At 30.6% G+C, this 25,034-nt stretch overlaps 1 protein-coding gene across 1 annotated transcript in view; it reads right to left on the bottom strand.

Annotated features, from left to right (window-relative positions):
* Nucleotides 1–2,632: 2,632 nt before the first annotated feature.
* Nucleotides 2,633–25,034, bottom strand: part of LOC145268336 (putative lipid scramblase CLPTM1) — a 115,757-nt gene continuing 93,355 nt past the window's right edge. The window contains exons 12-14 of the mRNA XM_080123831.1: nt 22,620–22,755; nt 11,043–11,210; nt 2,633–4,326 (exon numbers count right to left, since the gene is read on the bottom strand). Coding sequence (XP_079979957.1) covers nt 4,151–4,326; nt 11,043–11,210; nt 22,620–22,755 — 480 coding nt within the window. The 3' untranslated portion in view covers nt 2,633–4,150. The remainder of the gene's footprint in view (nt 4,327–11,042; nt 11,211–22,619; nt 22,756–25,034) is intronic.

The raw sequence follows: 25,034 nt of genomic DNA, 5'->3' as shown, positions 1-25,034 counted from the left end.
AGGGGCTATTAGGCTCATGAAAAGGATTTTTCAAAAGTAATCTGTGAACCAAGTATTCAAGAGAGATCCGAACAGCTTCGCTAAAAGGGACGGTTAGAATCCTAAAAAAAGATCTCTCGGTTGTCTTGGATGACGAAACAAGAACATTTTTCAAAGATTACAAAATATATATATATATATATATATATATATATATAATAAATAATAGAAAAATAGAGAAAAAGGAAGACAATTGCAAACATAAAAAAAAAAGTGTGTGTGTATACTGGTCAGAGTTTTGTTTTAAGGAGTTATTCAAGTCTTTAAAATAGTACCTCAAACGATACATAAATTTTACTCTTTTATTCATGAATATCTGACGTTTGAAAATTCGTCCAGCCGACAAATCCTCGTGAGAAAAAAAAACCGAAAATTCCTTGCAGCTTAATTGCCATATATGTTTTCATAACTTTCTACCTAGCTCTACTCATGTATTGAGCTATGTTGAAACAAATACTGAAAATCGATACTTAAAACATGCCACACCGTTACAAAATTTTATATAGCTACATGTAACATATAAGTGTATTTTTAAATGCATTGTCAGTTTTGAAAATAAATGAAATGTTCAGGCGAGAGAAAATATTTGGCTTAATCCATTTTGCTTACAACAGATTTACTTTTCTTATTATCTGATATATGGTGAGAAAAAAAAAACAAAACATGTTTATGGTTATGGAAGAGCATGTCTTTAATGATTTGAACTTTGAGAAGATATAAAATAGGTTCAAGTCTAGAATTCAGCCCATTAAAAAAAAAAAAAAAAAAAAAAGAGAAAGAAAATACAGAAAAATCTTTATGATGTACATTCACAGAAATATATTCCAAAAATCATGTAAATTGATTAAGTAGTTTTTTTTTTTTCTTTAAACTATGAAAAACAAATTTTACAATGAAGCAAGACATTTTGATCTGCCATATTTAATACAGGGAGACAATTTAATTTGAACTACCAAGATTTTAAAATCAGTAATGATGGCTGCAACAAACTTAACTGCTATATAAAAAAAAAAAGAAAAAAAAAAAAAAAAAAAAGATTCCGATCAATTTATGTGATTTTTGCAATCACACATCTTTGTTTTGTGACAGGTACGTGCATCAAAGATTTTTTTGTATTTTTTTTTTTTTTTTTTTTAATTCGGTTGAATTCTGAATAATAACTAAAAAATAAAGAAATTCAAGATGAATTTAAAAACAAAACAAAAAATTTTCAAATGTTTGATCGTCTTTGAAACGTTCAAATTAACATCAAAATGGTTTTTCAACCAAATTTAAACATTTTCATAAATTAACGGCAGAATAAATTGAAAGAAGCGACATTAAAAAAAAAATTATTATAACCCGAGATGTAGTAGTACATTGTATATTTTTAATATAAATGTTTTACTTCTGCAACAATACAGGGTGGTCCCCCAAAAAGTAGGGGAATTTATCAAATGGATTTTTTTATTTAAAAAAAAAATTTTTTTTTTTTTTTTTTTTTTTTTTTACAAAGAATAGCTTTCATAGAGTTTTTCCAATATAATGCACTCACAAATGCCCAAAAGATCATTTGTGCACTTCTTTAGCAGCATTTTAATCAAGAAATCCAAACTTGCATGGTGGTTTGAAGAGTATAGTCTGTGGGATATCATTCCAGGTTCTTGCCAAGCATATTTTCAAATTATCAATAGATGAGATGTTGTGTCGACATTGGAATTCCTGTTAATAACGCGCTTCAAACACAATCCAGTGAAATCAGAAAGAGATTGATAAAGAAATTCCTCAAATTTTCCCGCTTTTTTAGCAACCACCCTATACAATATAACAATTCAAAGAAAATCACTAAATTAATAGAATTACCAAACCGTATTAATTTAACTTCCCATACATGTTTATATGCAATTCAAAAGTGTATCAGTAAAATATCCTTTTTTTATACAAACACACACACATTATATATATAATAAACAAAAACACATTTAAAAAATTCTTTTGGATAAGTTAAAAAAAAAGAAAAGAAAAAATGTTTATTATAGCAGAAATAAAAACAATACAGTTCAACGACAAAATTCAATAAAAAAATTTTTTTTTTCTTGTAAGTTGATGTATTATTACTTGAAATAATCTTAAATTGAATAGTTAACTGAAAACTAAAAAAAAAAAACAAAAAAAAAACAAAGTATTGTAAAGAAAAAAAAAAGAAAGGAAAATGTTTATTTTAGGAGAAATAAAAATACAGTTCAATGATCAAATTAAATAGAAAGAAATTTTTTTTTGAAAATTTTGTTTTTCTTTTAAGTGTATGCATGTATTTTTAATTGAAACGTCAAAATAAGAAATAATCTAAAATTGAATACTTAACAGAAAATTCCTTTGAAAGGAAAGGGGAGGGGCAATAGAAATAAACAAACACCAATTCCAAATATTATTCAAATCCAGACTAAATTATTTTAATTTATAACAAATTTTCTTTTTTTGTTGTTCTTAGAATTCGACTTATTAAAAAAGGCAACAACAAAAAGCAAATACCGAAAATTTTTTAATGATGTTTGCCCCCGCTATGGACCAAAGATGCCTTATTCCAAAAGTTATGTAAAGTGATCAAGTAGTCTTTTTTTTTTTTTTTTTTTTTTTTTTTAATTTTAAAAGAAAATCAGATTTTATGACTCACATGATGGAATGGAATCCATTGTTTTTTTTTTTGTTTTTTTTTTTAAAGAATGTGTTAAAATTCAAGGATGGACAACTCAATTCGACTGAGATTGACAGACTGTGCGATGGCTTCCAAAAATTAATCGCTAAAAATTGTAAAATTTGAATTTTCTTTAAAAAAAAGAAAAAAGAAAAAAAAAGTACTCGACCAATTTGTGATTTTTGGAACATGACATCTTTGTTACATTTTTGTATTTTTGTATTTTTTTTAATTAAGTGTAATTCTAAATAAACATTTTTTTAAAAAATAATTTTTTCATGAGATGGCCGATTAAGAAAAAAAAAATCCTTAGGTTGCTACAAAAGTAATGGCTGCCTAAAGCACTGGGTTTTAAGTCATTTTAACACAGAATTTGTAATTCATTTCTGGTAAATTTTAACATAATAATGAATTCTCAATTTTTAGCCTTATTTTAATTTTTTTTTTTTATTTAGATATAACATTTTAGAAGCATAGAAGACCCTCAGTCCAAATCAAAGCCAAAACATATGTTGAACAAGTTGGGCACACTACATACTATAAATTCTAATATCAATAAAACATGGAAAGATTAATCCACAAGCAACCAGACAGTATGAGGATGCTTCCAGAAAGTCTGTAGTGGAGATAAGAGCTTGAAGACGAAGGTAGAGGATGGCCGTCTAATCTTAACAACGAACAACCACAAGAACTTGTTGAGCAAAATCAACGTCAAAGTGTCAAAGAAATATCTTTGACAGCTGCAGTTTCACTGCATTTCCAGAGTTTTAAAAATGAGAAAAGGCTTGACAAATGGGTTCGTCATGAGCTTAATGAGCAAAAAAAACAAAAAAACTTGGGCGGTTTAAAGTGTGCTCGATGCCCCATCTGTAACACCAATGACCCTTTATTGATTTTGTTGCATCACAGTTAATAACGTTTTATCAACAAGGTATAACGAATCTCGTAGATCGATGACAGAGATACCCAATTGCTCAAGGTTTATATTTTGATTGATCTGGATATCTCTATTATTGATTTTTCATGAATTATAAATAGGTTTCTGAAATCAGCCATTATTTTTGTTACGACCTAATATTACTCCATCCAGGCAACCACTCTTTGAATTAAAAACGGTATTACTAATTTACTCATTAACATTACAATCACACAAGCCCTCAAAAATCATAGATCCAGCAGTGTTTAATCATTTCTCTTTTAAACATCAGGACATTTCATGACAAGCATTACAGAACCACAATGTACGATTTAAAATGCAAAATCGACTCCTACCTTTAGGCAAAAGACTATTCAAACACTAGTTAGGCTTCTTTTTTTTTTTTTAAATTTAATCTGATAAATATATAGTTTTTTTTTTTGTTTATTATTTTTGAATACTCTCTCAGATGCTTTATAGTTGTTCAATCAAAGTAACTGGGTCTTCATTTACACGGGACACTAATCATTTTTTTTCTCTTTTTTCGACTTGACAGTTGTCTTCCCTGGTCGACCATCGGCCTCCACAATACTTCCATTCTGTTCGAGCATTTCCTGGCTGGTACCAAACTCATTTACACGTTTAGGATCAACGCGATAAATATAGCGTTGATAGAGGTAGATGAAAAATACAATGTCTGGAAAAAACAAAAACAAAAAACAAAATTAAAACAAAAATCTTATTTATTTTTAAATGAATTTGTGGTGTTTGTGCAAATCATTGATGTTTTAAACCAACAGATTTCAGGTGAAAACATTACATACTTGCATGTCGTATCATAAACTAGTATAAATTCAAAAAAATGATTAAAAAAAAAAAAAAATGATCCAGTAGAAAAATAATTACCAGTTTTAAACATAAAATGTCAGAACAATTGTGGATTGATATTTGTTTTTGTTAAATACATCTAACTCATGTTCTACTGGATCATTTTTCATAATTTTTGGAAATTATACTAATTTTGATGTGACATAGGTGCGTAATCGTTTTTTCACCTGAAATGTGTTGGTTTAAAGATCATTAATCTACACATGCACTGAAAAAAAAAAGAAATAAAAAAAAAAAAAAAGAAATAAAAAAATAAAAACGAAATGACATAACTGTGTTTATTACTTGCATAACTTTGATAATCACACATTAGATTATTTCTCCCAGTTTAGGAATATTTATTGAAATCAAAAGGACATAAAAAAATCGTACAAAATAAAGACAAAGGGGCTTCTACATGAGATTTAGTAATCGATAAATGTTCTTTTCAGATAAAAAACAAGTTTCAACTGATTTTTTTTTGTCAATTCTAATAAATTACAATGGTAGCTTCCAAATTATGCAGTCGAAATTACTTGAATATTACTGAATTATTTAAAAAAAAAAAAACAACTTTAATCGTGTTAGCAGGTGAAAAATTGTCATCTTTGTTTAATGTGAACGGAAAATTACCTCCCTTTTGAACTCTGTTTTACGATCGTTTTCATCAAATTCTATTTCTTTTATTTTCTTTAATAAATAATTTTCTACCTGATCAATTTTCGTAATGTTTTGGATATAATCATCTTAAAAATACGTGGAATATGTAAGATATCATTGCTTTCATGTGAAATTCAGTTTTACGATTCATGAAAATCTTGTTTCAATTCTGTAGAAGCACAAAAAAAAAAAAAAAAAAAAAAGTATTAGGAAATTAAATCTACCACAAATGCATTTATTTTTTCTAAATAAATTAAACTGGTTTTATTATTTACTAGCAGTTATACCTGGCATTGCCTGGAGTAAACGTATAACACTATCCCACTCCCTCCCATCCCTCAGCATCTTTTCTTCCAACCTATTCCTCTCTTTAGACATACACACATACATAATTGGAATTGGTATAAGAGAAATAACCCTAAAGACAGAGTTAATTTCCTTTACATGGTAACATTAAAAATAGTCTTTTCTTTGAGAAAACATTAAATGACCACAGGAAAATTTTTTCTTTAAATTTTAGTTTTTCAAGATTATGTTGATTTAAAAAAATACCAACATTATAGTGGCTTGTTAGGTATTTTTCAAGTTTTAATCCTTTTTATATTATAGATGCACAACAAATTAAGGCATGAAATGTTGCCCCAGCTGATTGTTTATTCGTGTGACATACCCCGTCCCCAAAAGTGCTAAAAATCTTTGTAGAAAAAAAAAAAAAAAAAAAGAATTTGCAGAATAACAGGCAGATATTTGGGGGCCATTAAAAAATTTAGTACATTTAATTTTTGTTGTCACTATTTATCATGCAAATAGAAAATCAGCAAGAGCAAGTTGTAAAACCGTAATTTATCGTGCATGAATAGGAAAACTGCAAGTCAACCATATAAATTTATTGTAGATAGACAAAAGAAATTAAAAATTCTTACTAATTTTTTTTTTTTTTTTTTTTTTAACTTACGTTCACCCCTAACAAGGCATATCGCCACTTAGACGTAAGGGGCTAACATTTGGGACCATGCCTAGGAAAAACTAAGATATTGGTTTAAGTTAACTTCTGCATATCAGTACAGTCAGGGAAGCAGGTAGCAGGAAGGGAATTCCAAAGTTTAGCTGCTAGAGTGAAGAAACTCGAGAGTAAAAAGCTTTCTGGCATATAACAGTGAAGGGATGAGATTTTGCTGCTGTTGGGTTTGTACATTTCATTAAAATATTTGTAAATCAGGCACAAAGATGCAACATTGTAGCGATGGGACAGGGGTTGGAGCTTAGCTGACAAAGTGGGATATATTAAATTGAAGACTCTTTTTTGGACCCTATCCAAGAGGGAGAGAGTAAGAGTAGATGCACCAACCCAGATGTGGCAACAATACTCCATGTGTGGCTTCATAGAGGTACAGGATACTCAGGTGTGAGTAGTCTTCTAGCACGATAGGGGGAGCTCAACTTCTTTGCAGCAGTTTTGCAATGTCCTCAATGTATTTTTTCCAGTTCATATTGCCCATGAATGTTAAGCTGAGGAGTTTAAAGGAAGAATTCTCACGTAAGGAGTTATTTGTCATGGATATTGGTAGTTGGAGAGGCTTCTTGTAATTGTTAAATATATTCCAAAAATTACATAGATTTTTTTTTTTTTTTTTTTAAACTAAGAAAATCAAATTTTGAGAGAAAAGACAAATGCCAGGAACTCCCATAATTTTTTTTTTTTTTTTTTTTTTTTTAGAATTTCAATGGTGGATAACTCAATTTGACTACCGAAATTTACAAATTGTGCTATGGCTGCCAAAAATTATTAATCGCTAAAGGTCGTAAAATTATTTGATTTTCTTGATTAAAAAACAAAACTACTTGATCAATTGATATGGTTTTTGGAATATGACATCTTCGTTCTGTAACAAGTACATACATCATAGTGTAATTCTAAATAAGCGCAAATAGTATGTTATTGCAAGTTTTATCATATATGTTAAATGCCAAGATGATAGACGTCATCATATTTGAGTTAACATCAGTTTTACATGTTGGCATGTGTCGGATGGTATTTAAAATTAACTTTCAATCAAACCTATTTTGAGCTAGTTTTTTACTTATACCTCTGACTGTCAGGTTCATTTTTCTCGCTCCTTCACATGTTTTCTTTGGCCTTCACATGTTAACTGAACCTGCCACCTTAACTGTTTTAAATCTAACTCAAAAACTCTCACCCATTCTTTCAATATGGCCGTACCATCGTCCAGTTTTACATAAATCTCCTTAAACTGTCCAGATTTAATCATCTGATCCAAGCACGTTTCTTAACATTTGCTTTACATATTTATTGTACCATCCTTATATCATTTCTTGCCATGCAACATATCCTTTCACTTCCACATATGAAGTACGAAGGATTTTAAACATGCTCTGTGGAATATAAAAGGGCTGCTTGCGCATTATAATTGAATATCTGAAGGAAATTTTTAAAAATGTATTGTAATGGCGAAATTATCAGGTTGACAAAGTTCTTGCGGGTTTTCAACTTTCAAATTCAGATGAACATATCTCGGCTCAAACAAAAAAAATTATTGATCCAAGCACCATCAGAATGAACACGTTTTTGCCAACACAAAACAAGTGAATTTATGCCAGTAATGTAAAAATTTTGCATTCTGGTGGCAATGAAGTTGCTGAAGACGTTTTTGATATAGATTAAGTTTTTAAAGCATTTCTCACGCAGAAAGTTGTGGAGATGCTTGAAGTGATTTGTCGGAAGGTGAGAGATTTGATAAGTATGGTGGATGAGGCAGAGTTTTGTAACCCGATTCATTCAACTTCTACAGGGTCGGTTTAGCAACGCAAGGTTGGTTATTGTTGTGGAGTAGAAGTGAACCTTTTCTGTTGACTAATTCTCGGTGTTGTTGAAGTTTTGATGCATTTCATCCATTTGTTGACAATACTTCACTGCCATAATGGTTTCAGCTGCATTCGAAAAACTAATGGATGAGACCCACCGCAGAGCACCAAACAGTCAGCATGATCTTTTGGTGTAACTCTGGCTTCGGGAAGTGTTGTAGAGCTTTGTCGGCATCTAACCACCGAGCTGAGCATCGCCGATTGTCATAAAGCACCCACTTTTCATTGCAAGTCACAACCCAGTCGAAAAACGGGTGATTCCTGTTGCCTAAAAGGGAAGTTGACACCTCATAATTATTTTGTTAGGTTTTCATTCAATTTGTGAGGTTCTTCAAGTGATCAAGTTTTTTTGCCTTTCCAATCTCTCTTAAGTGGTTGGAAATCATATACGTTACATCTAATTCACAAGCAAGTTCTCCAACAGTTGTGTGTGACTCTTAATTGATCAGTGTCAACATCTGATGGCCGACCACTACGCTTATTTTCAAGACTCATCGCCACCACAAAATTTCTTAAACCACCATTATGCTGAGCATTAGTGGTTCTTGGGCCAATTGCTTCGTTGATATTGCAAGCTGTTTCAGCAACTTCTCAGCTTAGCTTGAATTGAAATAGGGAAATTATGTGAATTTGTTTTTATTCCATCTTTTATTCAATGTGCTGAAAAAACAATTGCTTTAAAATGATTTTAATTTAAACGATTAGATAGGGGAAAAAAAAACACTTTAAAATGATATATAAAGTAAAGAAAATTTATTTGAAAATACATCATTTGAAATCAAAATTAAAGATTCTGCAAAAACCTTCTTGTCAATCTAAGAGTAAATATTCCAAAATTATGAAAAATGATCAATTAGATCTTCTAGAACTTTTTTTTTTTTTTTTTTTTAAATCAAAAAGATTTTTAATGTAAGCCCATCATTTTCTAATTTGAAATAGTGAAAGTGAAACAAGGGAGATAAATCGGTATATCACACGTAATTAACCGCAATAGATAAAACAAAACTGCATCATTTGATAAATTTTATTTTTTCTTCAGAATTATTTTTCTATTTGATATTTTCTGTAATTTGTACTAATTTCAACACAATACACGATTACATAATACCGTTTTTTAAATTTAAAATGCATTTTTTTTTTTTTTAGATATCTAATTATAACAGACAATAACTTTCGGTGGGGGGGGGATTACACTTTGGAGGATTTCGAATGCAGAAAGACTGCAACCTACTGATGCAATTCCTCCTGAAACATACCAACAATAGAAAATGAAACTGTAAATATACTAGACTTATTCCACTCATTCCTCTTAATTTCTACCTTATTGAAGAGATTTTTTTCTTTGTAAAGTATTCTTGGTGACTCAATCACATTCATATTGCAGGTCTTATAGCTATTCTCACTAATTGTTTAGTTATTAAACTAGAGAGATGAAAACAACATTTGTTACTTAAAGCATTCATGACTAATCTATATATCTATAAAAGTGAATGTGGGTGTACATTTCTCTACACAATAACTGTCAATTTTAAGTCTATAGACTCAAAATTTGATATACAGGGTACTGAGATTTGGGAAAATCTTTCTAATCCATTTTCGGCCAGAAATTTGGGTGTTAAGTGATCAAAGTTCAACGATTTGACCTTTGAGAACTCTACCAAACTCCTCCGCCAATTTTGGGTATAAATAATTGAAATTTTAGATATAGGTTCCTTGGACATGGATCTAACTTAATAACTTGATTTGAGCCCAAAACAATAAATGTTAAGGGGTCATAATAGGAGTCAAATTTAAAAAAGATTTGACTTCTGTGGTCTCTACCAAATTACTCAGACATTCGAAATTTTACATAAAGGGTATTCAGAGATAGGGCAAGCTTTTTAATTGGTTTAAGTCGAAAATTTTTAGTTACAAATATATTAATGTATGTATGTATGTATGTATGTATGTCTGCCTAAAACTTTTGACAGAGGCGACAGATTTTTACAAGATTAGTATTGTTTTAAAGTTCGACCTTCCAGACGACAAATATAAATAAATTGGCTAAAAACATTAATATCTTCACCTTCAACTGAGCACTTTTCTACAGTGTGGGGGTCGCTTTTTTCGCTGATATTTTCGAAAGTCATTCTCTCATTTCGATTGTCTAGTCTTAATTTAAACCTACGTCACTTCCGGTTTGGCGGTGGTCGTAACAGCTAAGACGTCAGGTTTTTTCCCGTTCTTTTCCTCCTTTGCAGTACGGGTTCGAGCCTGCCTTCCTACTACCACTTTTTTTTTTTTTTTTTTTTTTTTTTGCTCAACATATACCTCCAAACACCCGGGCAAGGCCGGGCTGAAATGCTAGTAGTTATAAGTTATCTCCCTTATTATAATTCTCCAGTGATCAAGAAATAGAAAAAGGCTGCAACCTTTCTTACTATAGATGTCATTGAAGCCAAACATGTAAAAATAGTTAATATGAACGTGCATTTTCCTCTTAGTTCCTGACTTTCAACCATGTCTCAATATATTACATTAACTATAAAATTTTAATGTCCATAAATAAATTTGATGATTGTTCAGAATTCAACCTAATTAAAAAAAAAAATATTTACAAAGCATGTAACCCATAACAGAATGAAAATATTCCAAAAATCATGTAAATTAATTGAATTTGTTTCTTCGTTTTTAGAAAAAAAAAAATTATGAGTAAAGCCAGAGTTTATTGCAATCTGCCACGTTTTATATAAAAAACAAATCAAGTCAAACTACCACGAAACTACTACGAAATCAAAATCAGTCTTGTAATGGATACTATTTACTATGAAAATCTAAAAATCGTTAAAAAAAAAAAAAATCAATTCACGCAATTTTTGGAATATATTTTTGTTCCTTCATAAGTACATACATCATAAAGATTTTTCTATACTTTTGTTTTTTTAGGTTGAATTATGGACAAGAACCATAAATTTTTTGAATTGACATAAATCAGATGAGAATTACAAGTTTGTAAAGACTTACCATCTCTGAAGCAGCCTAATCTGTATAATGTTGGCATTTTTATGACAAATGCAAAGATATCATCAATGAAGGTGTTCAGCGCTTTGTAAGTTAACATTCTCCAGGGCAAATGAGCAACAGACTTCATCTTGTAGTTAATGAATAGCTGTGGAGTCATCATAATGAATCCTGATTTTAAAGAGAAAAAATTTTTTTTAAAAAGGTAAAAGAAAGGGTGAGGGATAAATTTATTTATTAATTTTTTTTCTAAAATCAATTTAGGGAAACATTTTCATACAGAAATAATTTTGAAAATACTGAAAAAAAGAAAAAAAAAGAAAAAAAGTTTTTATGCAAACATTTTTAATTGATGAAAAATATATAATTGAGTATACTTAATATTATCTACCTGATGTATTTTACAAAGAACAAGAAAAATAAAACTTGATTGCAGCCGAATGTCACCTATTATATTAAATGGCATTTTGTTTCAGTTGGAGATGGAGCATCCTACCCTATCTCATACATTCAAAGATTTTAATTGTCCACTTAACTGCAATTGTTTGTGTCACTTACACTTGGTTAATCGAGTATATTTGCCAGGTAATTTTTGGAATTTTTCCATGAGTTCAGTTGCTCCTATAATTACTCGAATGACGGAAATCTTCCTAAGATTCCAGTTTCTTTCCATGTCATACATAAGACCTTGGTATTTTGTTATCTTTTCCTTCTCAGCTCTGTTTTATCCAGCATCATTGGTTGACACTAACTTCTAAGGTTGCTTCTTTCTCTTTATCTCATATATGGTAAAACTTCAAAACTACACAACAAATCTCCACAAAGTTTTTTTTTTTTTTTAATTTTTTATTAGCTAACTCCAGTAGCGCACTAAATGCCTCATACAGCATAATCATGTTGATATACCACTTCCTGCCAGATTACCAAAGTTAAGCAATGATGAACCTGGCTAATACTAGATGGGTGAGCATTTGGGTGCTGTATACGGTGGTGGGACGGCACTACTGTCAAAGCAATAGTTAGGTCCCTCCTTCCCTTCGCCAGGTCTAAGACCCACTTCAGCCCCATGATCAGGGTAGCGTGAGGTCATGGAAAGCAGGTGATTGATGTAATATGGAAGCAACCAGGAATAATTCTGTTCATGGTTTTGTATCTTGTTGTGCTGGGCTGAAGATCCCTTTGGATATAATGAACAATGTCCCAATATGAACACTGCTCGGACAGAAAAAAACTGCAATCTAGTGTCTTTACAAATGACAAGAAAGCTGTGGCAATAGATCAAACACTATTGAGAAAACAGTGTGGATGAGGGTTGTGACTAATGAGCAACAATGAATTCATGAATGTCTCGAGGGAGAGAGTTAAATGGAGAGTCATAGCTGTCAATGCCTGTATCAGGCAGGACACCACTTGAATGAATAAACCATAAGAAAATAACACCAAAACTTCAGATAAAAAAAGAAAAAAGATTCATTCTCTGTAGATAAAATGTTGTCAAGGATTAAACACGATTTTTAATGCTATCATATATTAATACAACTCAGGAAATGAGTTAAGTTTTTTTTTTTTTTTCAAATTGAAAGATGCTAACTCCAAATTTAATTTACCATTTCTTAACTATTGTTGTTTCTCTACAAAGAAAGGGAGTGGAAGAAATTTAGTTTTAATAGTGCCCTGAAGGTATCCTTGATTTTATTTGACGTTAAGTTATTTTTCCCCCACAAAAAGTTCTTTTTTGGGGGTGAAGATGAGAAACTTACCACTATTTAACATCTATTTAATTATATGACTCCAGACAACACCGGGTATCCCTGTTAGTTTAATATATATGGTGGTAGCAGACTTGATAGAGTATTGTTATCACTTGTCCATTCGATTCATGCATGAGAATATCAAATACATCTTTTCAAGATCCTCCCTGGACTCTTACACTCTTTGGCGCAGTAACTGCAGACATATCCTATGCAAGCCATTGACACCCCCCCCCCCTCTTCCCTCCATTTGCTCATCTTTTTTTTTTGGGGTGGGGACAGGTCACTGATGGCAAACATTTACCAGCTTTTACAGAAGCTCCAACTGATAGATCTTTTAAGGATTCAGTCTCTTCTGTTTGAATTGCTCTTGCACTTGGTTCACCAGGTATATTTCCTTGGTAGCTTTTGCAATTCTTTTTAATGAGTTCAGTTGCTCCTATAATTACTGGAATGATGGCGATATTTTTTTTTTTTTTTTTTTTTTTAATTTTCTTCCTTTGATGTATGTAACACTGGGTATGGGGCAGCTAAACCGAGAGCTTTTTTTGGTATCCTTGCTGTTCCCTTAAGCGCAATTGTCTGGATCTCTTTTGCACTTGGTTCACCAGGAATATTAGTTAGGTAGGACTTCAAGTTCTTCATAAGCCCTGTGGCACCTATAATAACTGATATGATTGATATCTGCCTAAGATTCCAGTTTCTTTTTTTATTTTATTTTACTTCAGTCAAAAGTTCTCAGAAATCAAGGGGCCCACAACCTAGGGCTAACACTTGAAGTCTATATGAGATACATAGATATTCGAATGTTCCACTTAAGTTCTTTATCTCTCAAACACTGAGTTAAAAAAATTGAGAACATAATTTTCCTCTCCCCAATTAACCATTTTTATACGTTGTAGCATATCTTTAATTTTGGTCTCTTGGTATTACTGGATTCCAGGACAAGAATTTATCTAGTCTGGTGGAGTATTCAGCTTCGTGCTATTACTTGAGGTAACATCACTTAGATAAGGTGCACCATTCCTCGGAAAAGCTAATGTAAGTTAGCCATAGCGAGGAGATCTTATTTGGGCAGCGAATACTATGTGATTTTGAATATTTGGTCAGGGTTTACTTCTATGGAAAAAGTATCCTCATGCCAGATTGTTCTGACAAACCTTCTGTACAGAGAGACCTTAGACACAGACACTCGAGGACAGTGTCTAGTAGGCATTCAAGTTTTTATTTTTTCATTTTTCTTATCATTTTGTTTAAGCCAGGGATGGGGTATCCTACCAGATGCCAAACATACACCTGCTATTTTAGACACTCCAACCGAGAGATCTTTTTAAGATTCTAACCGTCCCTTTAAGTGCAATTGTTTGAATCTCCTTTGCACTTGGTTTACCTGGTATATTTGTAAGATAGTTTGTAAAATTCTTTTTCATAAGTCTGGTTGCTCCTATAATTACTGGAATGATAGAGATCTTCTTAAGGTTCCAGTTTCTTTTCATGTCATACATAAGACCCTGGTATTTAGTAATCTTTCCCTCTCAGCTCTGTTTAACCCAGCATCATTTTATCTGTATGTGAACTCGTATGCCATTTCAAACATGGCACACACCCACCTCCCCCATCCTCAATATTTAAAGATTGATATTTAAAAATAAGTATTACTTTGGAAACAAATAAAGCTTACTTTTCTAGTATTTTTTTTCAAGGGGGGTATGGGAGAGGTTATTACTTTTCGTTTTTTTCTTTAGGAGGAGGGGGTTGTTTCAGCCATATTTTAAAATAAATATTTACTAACTTGGTAAAGTGCATAATAGTTAAAGGTTGAAAGGTTGTAAAATCACAACAAGTACCTTATACCAAACGCAGTAGAGTTTTATTATCTACTGTCCTGTATACTTTTAATGTGCGGAAACTATTTTAAAAAAAAAAATAATTTAGTCATTACGCACAGGAGAAAATAAATAGCTGCTTAACTGAGAGGGATGGTGGTGAAGGATTTAATTCCTAAAAAAATCAAAAAAACAAAACAAAAAAAGTAAATGAAGTTACCATTACTGCCACTAACCCTAAGCTGATATTGTAAGACCCCTCAAAGTTAGGATTGGTGGTAGTTAGTGAATCAGCCCCTCTCTTCAAGTGACAAACTCTACTTATTTTCAACATGTTATAAAGACAGGTTAAAAAAAAAGAAAATGAAGTAAAAAAGCCTAAAAGCAGTTTCAACATGTTAAAAGTATACAGGTCAGTAGATAAATAAATCCTACTGCATTTCATATAATGCCATTTGTTTTTTGTTTTTTTTCGATTGTTAACTATTCTGCACTTACCATTTACTCTTTTCATTTGCCTACAAGATCAGCATTAGAGACAAGCTTAGTTTTTAGTGTAGAGAAATCCAACTCCTAAAAATATTAACTGGATTGGGACAAAAATAAAAAACGCCCAAGTTCATAACGATCCCTCATTCTGACTGATATGTGAATTTTAATGATTATCCACTTTAGCATTAATTCTATTTTGAAAATAATTTGACTGTGATTGGTGATGAGCAGGCAGAAAAAAATGTGTCCAATTTAATGTAAATGAACCCACACCTTTTTTCTGGGCTTTTATAAAGTTTTAGAACTGTTTGCCATTTTATTGTGTTACGGGAGATAACCTGTGCATTTAAAGCGATTTTGTGTGGTTTTACAATTTTGCCAGTTGGAGTTAATATTAAAGATAAAAATAGTTAACTGCTTTAGAAAGTTAAAATGGTTTGAAAAGGAGTGATTATTTCATGTTTAATTTATATGAAAAACTAAGCATATACTTTAAAGTAAAAAAAAAAAAAAAAAAATGGGGGGGGGGGAGTGTTCAAATGTAATCAATAACAAGAAAAAAAAAAAAAAAGCCTGAGGGGGGGGGGTTGTGCTGAGGGTTCCTCATTCACTTCTAAATAGATACAATTTGTATTTGACAAACATGATAATGCTTTTCCTTTTTGTTATATTGATCAGCAGCTTCTGGCCCTTGAGTAAATTTTGTTTGGCCTAAGAAACACTTTTCCTGCAGTAAAAATGAAGATTTATTTTGTAAAATGCTTGCAATTTTCCATTTTTACTTTTGCTTCCTTTTGAAAAAAAAAATATATATATATATATATACATATATATATATATTTGTCGAAATATTAAAGATTTCCACCATCCTGGTTAATTGAAACCGTAGATCTATATTTACAGATTTGCATTTCTGATTGTTTTCTTCAAACATTAGGTTGGTGCAAAAATAGTTTTTTTTTTTGTCATCATAGCATTACAAGTGTATGTTGTATTTTTGTGGACATCGGCCGGCAATATTACATACCTAATATGCTTCAACAAGACATATCTTTTTTATTTGTGGGTCAATTTTTAAAAGAATTACATTGATGGAAAGAGAATAAAATGTTAATTTATTTTTCTTTTATGCGTTCAATATTTTTATGCTCCAAGTTAAAAATGAAGACAACAAAAAGGGAAACACTTTTCAATGTTTTCATTTCAGTTTGGATTGTGGGGTTAAATTTGATTGGATATGGCTGAAATTTTACAGGCCATATAAACAAAGAAGTCCTACTGGTGTTTGATTTTTATTTTTACGACCAAGTAAAGTTGGCGAAGACTATTTAAAAATTGATAAGATAAATTGGTATATATCATCCATTTTCATATAGATAATAGTTTCAGAATTATTTTCATGTATAATATGTAAATATTTGATAATTATTAATTGCGCGAAATTTTCTTTAAAATGTTATCTTTTATAGAAATCAAATCCGCTTACAGAAAAACGGTCGCTAAGCATATCGTGTGCTGAGCTGACTAAAGTATTCTGTTAAAAATAGAAAACTGTCTTACTAGATTAGTCTTTTTTTATTCTGAGTTTGTCAATTTAAAAAAATTATTTTCAATTTTTTCAAATTTTATTTCCGAACAATACTATTTTTTTGTTTTTAACACTTTTAGTACACATGCACTAAAAGCGTTAAAAAAAAACAACAAAATGTACTAAGTACACGCGTTTCTGTTATTGTATTTATAACATCTTACTTGTACTTAAGGTAGAATTGTGTTTTTAGTGGTCAAAAAACAAAAACATACATAACAAATAAAAAGGTACTTGTGCACTTATGCTACCATGCTGAAATAACATTATTTAGAAACCCATTCTTAACATGGGGAAGGAAGGGTGTTTTTGGTTACCTATTGTGTACTTTCACCTAACAATTAAATAAAAAAGACATTGTGAAACTTGAATTTATTTTTAAAATTTGTAAAAAACAAAACAAAAAATAAGCTTTTTTTTTTTTAAACTGAGGATATCTAAATAATAATCAGGCGGTTCGATAAAGAATGTCATTGTGATGCATTTTGTAAATTTTTACCTTGTTTCCATCTTAACATTTTTCTTTAAAATGACTACCTTTAAAGGGTTTCGAGTATGCTGAAAACGAACATCACATTTATATTTTCCGCAAATAAGTAGCTTTCCGGATATTAAGCAATGTCATTTCTTACGTTATTGCTGGTGGCCATCTTGGTATGCGCGTTTGTGCATAGTTTCTCGGGGTTGCATTTGCGCACTTGCACGTACCAAGATGGCCACCAGCGATAACATAAGAAATAACATTGCTTAATATCCGGAAAACTACTTATTTGCAGAAAATTTAAATGCGATATTCGTTTTCAGCACACCCTAAAACCTGTAAAAGTAATCATTTTAAATGTTAAAGTGGAAACAAGGTAAAAAATTACTGTTTTATTTCTTTGTTTACATAATTGAATTTTCATTAAAACAACAGAACAGAAATGACAAAAAATTACCATCAACTGGTGAATATATAGTTGTTGCTTATCAGGATTCCTGGTATCCTGGTACTGTGAAAGTTACATCGAGGATTCATGTAGAGTACGATTTATGGTTGCATCTCAGAAAATAGGGGTATATTTTGGGCCAGATAGAAAGGGTTTACAAAATTTTAAATTGGACTGGTCCCAAAATGCATAAGTTCGGGTCGACTATGGGAATTTCTATCTTTTACAGAAATCCAAAATCTATATGAAAAATTTTCTTTGATTTATTTCTGAGATTAATTCATATCTATTCAATTTTTTCTTTGAAGGGAGTAGTAAATACCGGCCATGAATGCTCTTTAGACATTCAATATCTACACCCAAGATTAAGCTCTTCTTTGGTGAGGAGGCAGGAAAATGCCTACTCTCAATAAAGCTATATTTAAATAGTACTATCATACTTAGCTTTGTTCATAAATAGACACCCACTGTATGATACCATGCACCAGTTTAACAGAAAATTGAAATTTGTACATCTGAATTTATAATTCATGGCTAAAGGGATACATCAGATTTGACGGCATGATCAGAAAGAGCACACAATTTTACATCAGAGTACCAAGTTTAATGAGAATAGCTTGAAAAAATAAATGGTGGCAAAATTACTGAATTTCTTGAAATGTTGAGGTCCGTAATTTAGCCCACTTTTCTAAAGAAAAATGTTCACGGAAAAGCCTAAATTTTGACATTTAAAATTCTCATAACTTTTGAACTACTGATGGTATTTGCATAATTCAAACGGCTTTAAGCATCTTTTACATAGCTCTTTTCATGCAAGTTGATAAAACAAAAATTATCTAAAAAGAAAAAAATCAACTTGTAATGGTAATATATATATGTGAAAAAATGACATTTTTGCACCAACCTAACAAATAGATATTTTTAAAATATTTTTAAAAAAAACTACAAGTTCATTTGTCTATTTTCATTCATACGTCAAATCACTTCAACACCCAGTTTCCTACATTGCTATAACCACAAAAAAATGTTTCTGTAATAAAATAATATTGCTTAAATATAATTTTATTATATTTAATACTCGTTTTATTCAAACGCACAAAAATGTTTACATATTTAATAACATTGTTCTCCATAACAATGTAACCAAAGCTGTTTAGCTCTATTATAATCAGCATAGCTTTTTGGCGTTCATGCTCCAAATGGTTGTAGACCTCTGCTTTATGTTATTGTATGAAAGATTTCAATAAACTCAAAATTTCAGCTACTACCTGCTCCTCATGCCACTCTGTTTTTTATATTCATTTTTTAATTAAATTTGAATTGAAGACCATTTAAAATACTCATATGTCTGCTCAAAAAGAAAAAAAAAAAGGAAAAAAAAAAGAAAGAAAAAAGTAAATAAATGGGTCACAGTGACCTAATTTCCAGGGTTAAAAAAAAAACAAAAAAAAAACTTATTTTTTTTTTAAAAGATGCTTTAAGCTGAATGTTTTAAATTACATCATAAAAACATTGAAACAATTACAGATATAAAAGTCATCCACTTCTGGGACAAGAAAAAATATTTGGAAGTAAAAGAAAAGATGAAAATTTAAAATCTTTAAAAGTTAAATGCTAATTCCATCTATTTAAAAACATAGTTCACAAATTATACTATAACAAACCATGATTGACTAATACAGATTATTGAACCAACTGAAAAAAAATATGGGTATGACGACATTGAGGTGTGAATCAATATTGCAAGGAATGCTTTCTGTCACCTACAATCCTGTCTTTGGTCTCATCCCAAGATCACAATAGACACGAAAGTCTCGGTTTATCAGGCGCTTGTTCAGGCGATCCTTCTCTATGGCTGTGAGACCTGTGGATCTGTAAAGGTTGGTAGTGTTTGAGCTTTACTACCTCTGCCAAACTTTACAGGTCTACTGGCATCATTTTGTCTCCAATACACAAATCTAAATGTGATGCAAGATCATCTATCACCAACTGATTTTAAAGAGGAAACTGATTCGGTTTGGCCATGCTGCACATTTCAACATAAAAGAGTTCATTCTCACAAAGCAATAGCTCCAGAGAACCACTTCAAAATTGAACACACTCTGGAGGCCAATTGAAGATGTGGTTACGTACTATTAAAGCTGATCTCAAACCTGGTGCCTGAAGAACTCGTTCATTTTTGTTAGGTAGGAAAACTAGTCCATTATTGAATAAACATCGATTGAAAATGCATTTTATGACCGGTCTTAAAGGAGATATTGTTTTTAAAGGGAACTAGACATCCCATAATATTGATCTTTTTAAGTGTTCGTTTTCTACCTAGATTTGCAAGTTTTTAGTGGTTTAACAATTTTAAAGCGTTTATTCAGTTAAAAAAAAAAAAAAAAAAAAAAAAAAAGTGTTGAGCGTTACTTTAAAAACAAAAAAATGTCCGACATTAGAGGATCACATCTTGGGAGACTTGATAATTGCTCAAAAATAGAAAATTAAAGAAAATATTGAGGTAGCTATAGTTTTAAAAAGAGTCCCCACCTGAAAATTTTCTAAATGTAATTTAGGGAGGGGGAAAGCTTTTTAAAATCTACATATCCCCCAAAACAAGACAATAAAAAAAAAATAAATAAATAAAAAGATTATTGAATAACGGAAGTACAGTTTTCGATAAAATTGATAAACAAATTTCTTTGACTACTTTTTACTTTTTTTCTTAAGGATTTAACAATTTTGAAGTAAAAATAAATAAAAATGATAGATTTTAAACATCCTCGTTATCACCAAAATATTTCACTTTATTTACAGTTAATTGCAACATTTTTATTTCTAAATGTTTAGGCATTATATTTTCTTATCTATAATATTTTTTAGAGTACTAAAAAATAATTAAAAAAAAAAAAAGGATTCTTCTATGGAATTTTCCAATAGTCTTAGTTTTGTTTTTAATTCAATTTCTTTTACTAATACCAAATGTACAAACTCATTGTTAAAAAAAAAAAAAAAAAAAAAAAAAAAAAAAACTCCCATTATTCAAGCATCTTTTTAATTAAAATTTTCTGTTTTGATTTTGAGGGCAATATAATTGTTAAAAAGCTCTCCTCCCTAAATTATAAATTAAAAAAAAATGTACAAATTTATTTTCTTTTGGAGGGAGGCTCTTTTTTAAACTATATCTACCTCAGTATTTTCTTTTTCTATTTTTGAGCGATTATTGAGACTCCTAAGGTGTGATCCTCTCATGCCAGACATTTTTTTTTTGTTCTAAAGTAACACTCGACACTACATTTTTATAAATAAATGTACACTTCAAAATAAGTTGAACCATGAAAAACTTACAAAGCTAGGTAGAAAACGAACACTTAGAAATATCAATTTATTTTTAAAACAGTAAACAAGTAAAAATATTTAAAAAAATATTATGGAGGATGTATTCTCGTTTAAAAACAATATCTTCAAGAACGGTCATAAAATGTGTTTTCAATCAATATTTATTAAATAATGGACCAGTTTTCCTACCTAACAAAAATGGACAGGTTTTCCATGGACGAGTCTTCCTAAATTTGTCAAGTCTACCACCGGTCTACTGTGTTTGCTGCTGGTCCTCGAACTGACTTCCATTACTATCTTGGCTGCTGCTGATAGTCATGCATGATCTGTATCATTTGGGACTTCTGTGTTCTATGGGAAAAATTGATTCAACCTATCCTGGGTGAATGCCACAACAAAAAACAAAACACTTTATTTACGATTGAACCTATTTTTTGCTACTTTGCTGAAACTTATATTACTTTTTTTTTATTAAAATAATTGGATAAGATAATACAATATTCTTATGACACTAATAAAGATTTTATTTGTTTTTTTTTGTTTTTTTTAAATAACTTTTGATTTTTAGGAAACCTTATTAACGATTAAAACACAAAATTACTTCAGATTTGAGGCAAGACTCCTTTACTAGAGTTTTTGGCAATGTTTCCTATAAAAAAAAAAATTTAAAAAATTTAAAAAAAGCATGGATTCACTGATTTTAATCATCAGAGACATTTAATGGCTTGGGATAATGAATTTTAACATTTATAGTTGCTTATTTTTACTTGCTTAGATTGAAAACATTTTTTTTTTTTCGTGATAAAGACATTTTTCAATACATTTCATTTCTTACACACATACAAAAAAAGTATATAAAAAATTTATCATATATGCAGAAACGATATAGGTTTTAATTACAAAATGCCTAAAGGATAAACATCTGTAAAGTTTGGCAATTCTGAATTCATACATTTTGGATTTATCAGACTCAAAAAAAGGAGGTCTGTGTGGACTCTGTTGGTCTTAAAAGGTCATTTTTAATAACCAGTTCACAAAGGGTTATATATATTAAAAAAATGTGGCTTTGGAATTTGACATTTCTGTTCCGTGGCATTTTTCTGTATTTTCATCTTATTAGATAGAATTCTGGATAAAAATCGAAATGTGTGCATTGAATTGTATCTACCAAACATTGAAAGTAAATGAGATTTTTGTCCAGAATTCTCCCATAGCAAAAAAAAAAAAAAAATGATGTACATACCTGTGATGAAATAAAATATCGTATTCCAAAAATCATGTAATTTGATCAAGTAGCACCATTTTAAATAATTAAATAAAAAATTTTATATCTGAAAAGCGACTTTTGTATGCCATTTTGTAAACGATCAGAAAACAAACAGATAAACCAACAATTTAAACTTTGCAAGAATTATGTTGTAATGCCTACAAATTCCTATTAATCACTTAATGATTTTCTTTATAAAAATAAAACTACTTCATGAATTTACGTGATTTCTGGTATATGATATTTTCGTTTTTTATCATAGGTACACACAGACAAATTTTATTATTTTATTTTAGTTTATTCAATATAGAGGAAATTCTAGACAGAAATCGTTTATGGATATACCACATTATAATACAAAATTAGTAACAGAAAGAAAAAAAAGAAAAGATAAATAATAACTTACCAAATGTAAGTAAAAATCCATACAACATGCTTAATGAAAATGAATACCATCCTTTATGTTCATTGTATATTAATGAATATACAGCATAAATTGCTAATAGAGGGAATAAACCCCATGATAAATATTTGAATGCAACCTGAAAGTAAAGGAAAATGGAAAATATTAAAAATATAATTGAAGCAATTAAGTGTATAGCAGAGATGATACAGGTACAAATGTAATTTTCTATTACATAAACGTCAAACGTCTGTGTTTGTATATCCAGATAAAAGAAAAAAAAAAACAAGCTGAGCATGTAGGGTCCTCCTCCATGAGTGAAAAATTTACTTTCACCATGACTAATGTTTGTGCAAAATTTAAAAAAACAAACTAAGGTGTGGTTATTGAAGTGCAAACGGATGAACAATTTTTTAGGGCAATTTTACCTTTATAATGGCCCCTAGGGAGCCAACCAAAGTTATCCTGGAAAATCTGGTCTGACAAAAATTTACTTTTATCATGACTAATGTTTATGCAAAATTTAAAATAAAATCCAACGCATGATTATTAAGTTCAAACAAACGAATAGATGAACGATTTTGGAGGAAAAACGTGCAAACAAAGGAATGGACGAACAGGAGTGAATTACGAGATCCAATCCCTCCTTTGTTGAGGGACCAAAAACCCTACAAAAAAAACACTTACAAAATTGGTATATTCTTGATTGGAATTGCTGAAGTTTATTTGTTTTGTTTTTTTCAGTGTCATATATTAATTTTGAAGGAAAATGCCAACTCATTCCTACAGGAATCTATTATATAAAGTAGAGTTAAAAATGTGAGAAAGAGAGATAGAAGTTTTAATAGAAACATGTTACAGTTTTGCTCCGTGCAATGGCAGGTAGTCCTGCTAGTTAAATATGTTTAGAAGTTTTCCATGATCATGACTTTATTGTATTCGGGCTAACATCCACTTTACATTCTGGAATGTGTTGGCCGGTTTTTAGAAATTGACTTCAAAACATTTCTTGCCAGGTTTCTTTGGATTGGTTGTTTTTGTTTTACGGCATATCAACCCTTTTCAGGTTATTTAATGCCGAATCCAGCGATTTTTGAAGAAGAAATTTTTAATAGAATATATTTGTTTTTTTTTTCAATTCGGTTTCTATTTAACCCATAGTTGGGACCCCAATGGGTACTACCACTCCGGGTCAGAGTGGACCTGGGAGCAATGGCAATTAAAGGGTGGCTCCATACTCCCCAAAGCCTGCAAGCTGGGGCCTCACCATCGGATATAGTTTAAGATCATATCTAGGACCAGGTTTCTTTGGAAGTCATTTTAATTGAACCACAAACTGTACGCCCTTCCAGAGAGTTGGAGTAACATTTTCATCACGACATCATGTTCAGGTGATTGGTTATCATGGCCAAAGAGTGCTTCATCCACACTTCTACATAATATTATAGAAGTAAAGAGACTTATTTTTAGTTATGCTAGCAGATGCCTTAAATGTTATCGCAGAGTCTTTTAAATTTTCGAACAAAGTAAAAAAATAAGTAGAGGTTGTGACTTAATGAACCATTTTTTTTTTATACTTTGGTTATTTTAAAGAGGTCAAGGGAGCTCACTCCTCCTAGAGCTAATACTTGATTTCATTATGATTTGAATTTATATTCAAGGGCTTTTTTAAGAATAAATGTTGTTCCCTTTTATGGCTGCTATCTGTATTTCGTGCCAGTTTGGTCTTCCAGGGATTGTTTCCAAGTATTTAAGTTTTTTTTTTTAAATAGAACAGTTGCTTCTATCAAAACCAATGTTTAATTCTTTAAGGGACCGTGTCTACTCCGTGTGTTTATCCTTAAATAGAGCTAATAAAGAATACATCTTTTAAAAGCTGAACACTATTAAGAGGAACAATCGAATATACTAAAGAGGAGGAATAAAAGTTATTTTATCAGCTCAATAAGATAAAATTGAGAAACAAAAATATAAAATGGAGTTTTTGCGAAACTCGACTCTAATCACAGGCCGAAAGCCAGTTTGTTCAATGTTGACTTCGTCATATCGAGACGAGGGAGCGGGTTTTTAAAAACAAACAAACCCATTTATTCAAAACTGTCCCGCACAAAATAACTGCTGAATACCTATCGCTGTCACGTCAATCAAAAACGCGCACCTGTTTTTTTTTTAAAACACTTTACTATTTTCCAACTGCGCGTCGTCAATGCTTCGGCTGTTTTTCACATACCCCGAAAAACAACCGGGCAACGCCGGGTACCCCTCGCTAGTCTGTAATAAACGCAATACCTTAAAAAAATCTCTCCCTCTCTCTCTCTCTCTATATATATATATATATATATATATATATATATATAGTAAATTAGAAAAATATATATGGCAATTAAGCTACATAGAATATTCCACATTTCATCCACA

This window comes from Euprymna scolopes, chromosome 43, assembly GCF_053919585.1.
Source record: "Euprymna scolopes isolate OS-2025 chromosome 43, ASM5391958v1, whole genome shotgun sequence".
Classification (NCBI taxonomy): Eukaryota; Metazoa; Mollusca; class Cephalopoda; order Sepiida; family Sepiolidae; genus Euprymna; species Euprymna scolopes.
This window is presented reverse-complemented; position numbering and strand designations above follow the sequence as displayed.